The sequence below is a fragment of the Rhinopithecus roxellana genome, chromosome 13 (assembly GCF_007565055.1).
Source record: "Rhinopithecus roxellana isolate Shanxi Qingling chromosome 13, ASM756505v1, whole genome shotgun sequence".
Classification (NCBI taxonomy): domain Eukaryota; kingdom Metazoa; phylum Chordata; class Mammalia; order Primates; family Cercopithecidae; genus Rhinopithecus; species Rhinopithecus roxellana.
This window is the reverse complement of record NC_044561.1, coordinates 19,679,647-19,686,853: the sequence shown is the minus strand read 5'-3', so window position 1 is coordinate 19,686,853 and position 7,207 is coordinate 19,679,647. Positions and strand designations below refer to the sequence as shown.

At 64.1% G+C, this 7,207-nt stretch overlaps 1 protein-coding gene across 12 annotated transcripts; it reads right to left on the bottom strand.

The window, feature by feature from the left end:
* Positions 1 to 142: 142 nt before the first annotated feature.
* HDAC10 (histone deacetylase 10) lies at positions 143 to 6,244 on the bottom strand. Of its 12 annotated transcripts, none has more exons than XM_010361235.2 (20): positions 5,833 to 6,244; positions 5,630 to 5,764; positions 5,291 to 5,387; positions 4,941 to 5,038; positions 4,738 to 4,842; positions 4,513 to 4,581; positions 4,225 to 4,351; positions 4,062 to 4,127; positions 3,793 to 3,852; positions 3,624 to 3,713; positions 3,327 to 3,433; positions 3,186 to 3,253; positions 2,833 to 3,106; positions 2,638 to 2,722; positions 1,822 to 1,913; positions 1,630 to 1,686; positions 1,251 to 1,329; positions 864 to 1,046; positions 629 to 781; positions 143 to 481 (listed from the first exon to the last, which is right to left on the bottom strand). In XM_010361235.2, exons 1-20 carry the CDS (start codon positions 5,889 to 5,891, stop codon positions 458 to 460), a joined length of 2,028 nt encoding a protein of 675 aa, XP_010359537.2. In that variant the 5' UTR covers positions 5,892 to 6,244; the 3' UTR covers positions 143 to 457. The 12 variants fall into 12 exon arrangements, 10 of the variants coding, with proteins under 10 accessions (XP_010359537.2, XP_010359541.2, XP_010359542.2 ...); XM_010361239.2 differs by having other exon boundaries at positions 629 to 690; positions 5,833 to 6,241; XM_010361240.2 differs by having other exon boundaries at positions 143 to 446; positions 629 to 690; positions 5,833 to 6,241.
* Between the last annotated feature and the right edge of the window lie 963 nt (positions 6,245 to 7,207).

The following is a 7,207-nucleotide window of genomic DNA, read 5'->3' as shown; positions in this document are numbered from 1 at the left end:
CGGGCGCGCCGGAAATACGTCACGGGAACGCCGGCTGCGCGTGGAAGTGAGGCTGGGGCTGCGGCGCACTTCCGGCCTGAGTCCCGCACCGCGGGTGAGAGATCGAGGCCGAGCGTGTTCAGTAAAGGAGGCAGAACCAGGGTTTCGTTTGACCCATGTTTACTAACGGCGCAAGGGCGGGGAGCGAAGCGCAGTGGGCCGCAGGGGCCGGAACGGGACCGAGGGTGGGTTGCATGGGCCCGGATGGGACGGGCCAGGGCGCGATGGGTGGGGCGGGGCAAGGCGAAGTAAGGGGTGGAGCGGGGGAAGCACGGGTGGGAGGGGACGGGGGTGGGAGTGGGCGGGGTTCCGTGCCCCGGAGTCGTGGGAGCCGCGGGCTTGGGGTCCGGATCGCGGCAGCGAGGTGCTGGCGTGCGGTGTCATTTCTGCGGCGTAAATGCTCCCACCTTGGCCGATTTCAAGCCACCAGGTGAGGACGGCACTACAGGAGGAGGGGCCGGGACGAGGCGCGCAGCTGGCCTCCTGCGCCGGAGCTGGTTCAGGGCACTCAATTGCCCTGCCCTTCCCACCAACCTCTGCGGCAGAGCCGGGCCCCAGGGCAGAGCCATGCCTCCGCAATCAGCCTCACCTGCAGCATCTTCCACTGAGGCTCCAGCTGCCCTCTCAAATACATCAGAGCCTGGACGTCCTCTGGGGAGGCCATAGAGGAAGGGCCTAGGCTAGGAGGTGCCTCTCCATGCAGCACCCGGGCCAGGATCCCTGCTAGCTGGGGTGTGGAGTCCTGGGCCAGGGGCGAAGACGGAAGCAGTCACTGGTCCTTCCCCTCATCCCACCCCACAGCACCTCCACCCTGCCCAGCTTACCTCCTCCAGGAGGGCCAGGACTCGGCCCCCTGCCAGCCCCCGAAGCATGGCAGACAGGAGTGCAGCGTGGGGCCCTTGCAGGCCATGACCAGGCCCTAGCGCCACCAGCACCAGGTCAGGCTGGAAGCCATAGGCCAGGGGCAGCACCAAGCCCAAGATACAGCTCAGGAAGCCACCAGTCATCTGTGGGGACAGCAGAGCCCAGCTCCTCATCTACAGACACCTGCTGGCTCTGGCCCCCCAACCTCTTAATCTCAGGGCCCCTGGAGGAGGAGCAGGGAGACAGGAAGGACCAGAGACCTGCTATCATGACATGCCAGCAAGCAGCAGTGGCACACATCCATGGGCTCCCCAGCACCTGCCTTGGCGCGTGGCGTGGTCACTCACCACTGGCAGTGGCGTGGAGACATGGAACATGGATAGGGCGGCTGCCTCCTTGCCCCCGATGTTCAGCCACAGAGTTCTCCTTCCAGGACACATGTGCATAAGTATAAGGCCCTGCTCACCCTCCTGAGCCCAGACCACAGAGGCGGAGGTGGAAGAGCAGTCACCAGGCCATGGGCAGAGGTGCTGTGACTGCTGAGCCTCTGTGCTGGAGACTCACCTGGCATTGCCTCTAGCAGCCCTTCTCCCAAACCCCAGCTGAGGAAGGCTCCATTCAGTACCACAGTGCCCCACCCACCCATCACCCTGGGGCCCAGGCACATATCTGTCGCATGCCCATTCACATCCATGGCTGGACAGATGCAAGACGTGAGAGTCCTACCCGTCATGGGCGAGGTCTGGAGGCCGGTCCAGCTGTCCCAGGGCCACACACAGCAGCCTGGAGGAAGAGCTGGCCTCAGGACACGTGTTCCTGTTGTCCAGAGTCCATTCCCAGAGCTCTGCTTGGCCAGCCAGGATAGGGGTGCCCACAGGTCCTGCCCTCAGAGGCTCCGGATGGTCAAGTGAGGCTTACCTCTGGGCTCCATGGGACAGGCCTCTCTGAATAGCCACATCCAGGGTGGCTGCTGCAGCAGAGGCTGGAGTGGCTGCGATGCCACTGTTCACCTGTGGGATGTATAAACAGTGGAGGATGAGGCAGCAGCCAACTCCCGAGCCAGGTAAACAGATCCATGGTTCCCTCCATTCGGTGTATCTCTGTGGCTACTGTCAGCCACACTTCTTACACTCAGGTCAATCACTCCGCTTCTGTAAATAAGATGCTTATGTCTGTAATTTTTTTCTTTTTTTGAGAGACAGGGACTTGTTCTGTACACAGGCTGACATGCAGTGGCGCAATTATAGCTCACCGCAGTCTCAAACTACTGGGCTTAAGTGATCCTCCTGCCTCGGCCTCCTAAGTAACTGAACTACAGGCACACGCCACCATACTTGGCTGACTTTTTTATTTTTTGTGGAGACAGGGTCTCTGTATGTTCTCTAGGCTGGTCTTGAACTCCTGAGCTCAAACATTCCTCCCACCTTGGCCCCCCAAACTGCTGTTATTATAGGCATGAGCCATTGCACCCTGCCTAAATGTATACTTTAAATCACCCCCTTCACCTCTCTGCCAAAGAGCATTTAACTGAAGAAGCTGAGGTCAGAGGTCAGACACGCTAGTGATCCCCATCCCTGGAGCTGTTCTGGGAACCGTTCTTGGCACAAGGCAACGTTCACATCCATGTGGTTCTGCACCACCCAGCCCTCCTCTGGACAGGCCACATCTCGTTGGCAGGTCCTGGTCCCTGCCCCTAGGTCCACGGCACCCCCAACCCCTCACAGGTGCTCCCACCTGCCCATCCAGCATCCCATCTAAGAGGTACAGGAGCTTCCCAAGTGCAGTGAGGGCCTCCTCCCGGGCCAGGGACTTGTGTGGCCTGTGGTGGACAGACCAGAGGGACACACAGACACGTAGTGACTACACGTCAGGCACACACACGCACAGGTGTAGACGCGGCCCCATCCTCCCCAGGCCAGCCCTGCCCACCTGGCCCAGGCTTCTGTCTCCTCCCTCAGGGCTGACCCTTCCTGTTGGATGACATCAGGGGGCAGGACCAGTGTGGTATCTGGCGCTGTCAGGGCAACAGTGGTGCGGACAGAGGGTGCAGGGCAGAGGCATGGCTGATCCAGGAAGGAGCTCGGTGCAGGTGCAGGTGCAGGTGCAGGTGCAGCTGCCTTACACATGGGACCCCCAGGCAGCAGAGGTGGAGGCCTCCCCTCTGGGGAGTGGGTGCTGGGGCTCGTTGGCACAGGGGTCGCATCTAGGGACAGTTCAGAGTCATAACCACCGCACGGGAGCCTGAGGTGGGATCCTGCAGCCTAGCACCTGGCCACACTGACCTTGCAGCTGCAGGCTCTTCCAGTACGGGGCCTGGGCAGCACGGGCACTCTGGATGGACTCCAGGGCACTGTGGGGGAGATACAACAGTGGTGACGCCTGGTCTCACACCCCAGCCCCGCCTGCCCTCCCTCCCCTCGAACCTCTGACATGGCACCATGGGCCCTGATAGGGGTGGAGCCGGGTCGCCCAGCAGCGTCTGTACTGTCATGCACACTGACTCAGCCAGTGATTCCAGGTGGTAGCCGCCCTGGGAGGAGGGTGGAGATATGATTGGGGCAGGGATATCACTGGGATGGGGTGTCACCAGGAGGGCCCCTGCCTGCCTCTATCCCGGGCAGGATGCCCCTCCCAAGTACCCCTTTGGGCACCTGGCTCCCATGCTCCTGACCCCCAGACCTCTGGCCCAGGAACCCTCCCTATGTGCCCTGCCCAGTCACCTCCAGCATGGCGCAGACCCGGCCGCCGGCCAGCACCTGCAGCAGCTGTGTGAGGTGGGCGAAGCACTCTGGCGTGGCCTGCATTTGCCCCTGGAACCAAAGCCATGTGTGATGGGGGACCTGGGCTCCAGGACCCCAGAAGCCCTCCCTGGCCAGGCAAGGCCCTCACCTCAGGGTCCCCGATGGCTGAGTCAAATCCTGCTGAGACTAGCACCAGCTCAGGGTCAAACTACAGGTCAGGCCGGGGTGGGGAGGGTCGAGAGAGGGGCTGGAGCCCAGGTGAGGGCAAGCCAAACCCATCCCATCCCCTCCTGAGCACTCTCCCCTGCCAGGCAGCAGTGGGGCAGCTCATAACTCTCCTTCTGCCTTCACCATGGCGCTCCAGGCACCAAGTTCCCTCCCACCCAGCTGCCCTGGGGGAATCCTCCGTGCAGTCACCTCAAAGGCCAGTGGGAGCAGCAGGTGCAGGAAGGCAGCCATGTAGTCAGCATTTCCCATCCCAACCTGGCAGGACATCCCAGGCTACATCCTGAACTGTGGGGCAGGGGAGGGGGCTGGGGGGAGGGGTCTGGGTGGGAGCTTGGGGCTTGAGGGTAGGCACCTGGTTCCAGGGCAGGTTGACAGTGAAGCCGAGGCCCTGTCCCCGCCCCACTGCGTCTGCATCTGACTCTCGAAGGAAAGGCCAGAAACGCCCATGCTCATAGCGGTGCCAGGAGAAGTAAAGGACGCTGCCAACGGCCAGCCAGGGCCAGAGATCAGAGGTCAGGACCCTCAACAGCTCTACAGCTGCCCGTAGAACCCTGACCCGAGCACATCTGTATCTTGCCTTTGGATTTTCCCAGGCCAGGCTGGAGTTGCAGGAAAGGGTGGTGTCTGCACCCTTGCTCACCTGGGGTCATCCTCAAAGAGATACTGGATCCCCTGGCCATGGTGCACATCCCAGTCCACGATGAGGATCCTGGGCACAGACAGCGCTGCTGGCTGAGGGGCAGGGCCTCCCACCTCCAGGAGCCCGGCCAGGGATGGGAAGATGCTGGCTGGGTTCTCTCGCCACCTGTGCCGCCCCTTGCTGTGAGGCCTGGGCCCACACCCCTGCAGCCAGCCTGGCACACACCTGTGTAGCCCGTGCTTCTGCTTGGCATGTGCAGCTGCTATGGCCACATTGTTGAACACGCAGAACCCGTTGGCAGCTGCCCTCTGGCTGTGGTGCCCGGGGGGCCTACGGCGTGAGAGGAGGATTTGGGTCGTGTCAGAGTTGCCCTGACCCCTCACAGGGCCACCCACAGAGAAGCAGCCAGGGGAAGCGGCAGCTCTCACCTCACCAGGGCAAGCCCGTTTTGCACAGTTCCCGTGAGCACAGCATCCACCAGCTGCAGTCCAGCCCCTGCGGCCAGGCGTGCACAGTGAAAGGTACTCTGTGGGCGCAGGGGCACAGATGAACCCCCCACCTTCCCTGCTGCCCTTTGCAGGCCATGCCCACACTTGTGTCAGGCTGCAAGGCACCAGCTGCTGAGCACAACAGGCCAGTCCCAGGCTCTGGCAGTGCCAGCAGGCAGGTGTGCTGGACAATGTCACGTGCACAGACCAGGGGACGCTGGCTGGGATCGGCAGCTGTGGCTGTGAACGTGCATGTGTCTGCACAGGTGAGTGTGTCCGGGGACACGCACCGGGTGGAAGTAGATGGCGTCGAACTGTCTGGACAGCGCTTGCAGCTCCTCCTCGCCTAGGACCTGGGTCTTCCTGACCAGAGACACATACTCTGGGCTGCATGCAGATGCGCAGGCAGGAGAGGCAGGGTCACCAGCAGAAGCAGGGGGGCAGGAGGAGGGAGCTGGGATTTGTGGTGGGAGTGGCCACCCTGTCACTTCCTCAAGCCTGTGAGCCCACCCAAGGTGTATAGGGAGAGGATCTGTCTTCAAGGCTGGCAGGCTCAGGGCAGGCCCAGGTTCCCAGGTTTCTAGGTGGGTTGCCCGCTCCCCTATTATGGGGGCCGCCCCCGTCCTGACCTGTGCACCAGGCCCAGCTCCTCTTTCGAGGCCTCGCGGGCTGACAACCGCAGACACCTCTGTTCCAGGCCGCGCTGCCGCAGGCGGTCCAGGGCTGCGGTCAGGCGCTCAGGGCGCTCAATCTCGCACTCGGGGCTGGGGCAGACGAAGAGCTCAGTCCAGAGGTCCCTCCCCGCACCCCACCTCGGCCAGGTCCCACTTACTCGTCCCAAAGCAGCCGGGTGGCCGTCATGTCTTCATGGTACACAAGAGCGGTCCCCATGGCTGCGCCGTGGTCACCCTGGGTCCCCAAACGCCCTCGCTAGCGGTGCCTGCCACTGCCAGTCCCCACCTTCGGCCGGGAGCAGCCGGAGGCCTGGGACCTGCCTGGGGCGCAGGCGGGCGGGGGGCACAGGCCTGGGCGGGAGCGCACAGAACCTAGGCAGGCTCCGGGATCCCAGGCGCGCAGAAGGCGCCGAGCGAAGCTGCAGTCGAAGGGGAAGGCTCCCCGTGCACGGCTTCCGGCTTTCTCGCCTCGGACCCAGGTCCCGCCCCGCGCCCTGCTCCCGCTCGCTATCGCGAGCCCCGCCCCGGAGCGAGGAACCAGCAGGCGCGGAAGCCTCAGCACCCGGAGCCGCCAGCCCTCCGAGCTGCGCTGCTGCTCCGCCTCCCCCTCGGCCCCGCCCCGATCCCCTCCTAGAGGGGCGGGGTCCCCAGGCCCTGCGCTGGCGGTCGCCGCAGCCCCGCCCGAACGTCCGTGGCTGAGCCTGCCCAGGCGAACCCCTTCTGCCCCAGCTCCCGGGTCAGGGTCCAGCGCAGCCCCAAGGCCCACCCGGCCCGGGCGCAGGAAGAGCCGGGGTGAAGGGCGAGCGGGGCGAGGGGTCCGCAGGCAAAGGCCACGGGCGGGAGAAGCCCGCGGGGAGGCGGGTGGTGCCACGGCCGGCTCAGGGCAGTGGTCGTGGTTGCATCCAGGCGCAGCACCGCCCCCGAGGTTTAAGGAGGGAGAGTCCGGTTCTAGCTCCTAGAAGATCCCTGGCCTAAGAGCAGAGTCAAGGTCGGTGGAGGCGGGGACGCTGGACCGGAGTTGCGGTAGCGTGGCGGGGAACAGAGGAAGTGAGGAAGGCAGGAGGCGCGGGCACAGCCACGGAGCAAGGTGCCCCAAGAGGAGACCTGAGCCCCCCTGGAGCCCAGGGGCCACCCTGTCCCCGCCGGAGCTCACGTTTAGTTGGGTCAGTTTTGGGGCCCCTAGTCCTCAGGTCACCTATGGCAGGAAGCTGGGCCCCGTGTGGACAGCAGCCATGCCACACGTCAGCGCAGCTCCCGAGCCCAGGGGATCACGTCCACCATGCCCGGATGCCCTGGAGAGGCATGAGGGTCGCTGGCAGAGAAGGCCCGTCTGTGGTGGCAGCTCATCAGGTCCAATTTGGCTGGGCCAGCTGTGGGAGTGTTCACCGAGGAGGACGCCTGGCCTGCCCTGCCCCTCACTGGTCTCTCTCTACTGTAACCCCCTGCCCTGGGACAGGTTTGGAGGTGCCCATGGTCATGGCCTGTGGTCCAGCCACCACCCTTGGAAACACCGAGTGGCCTGCAGAGAGCAGC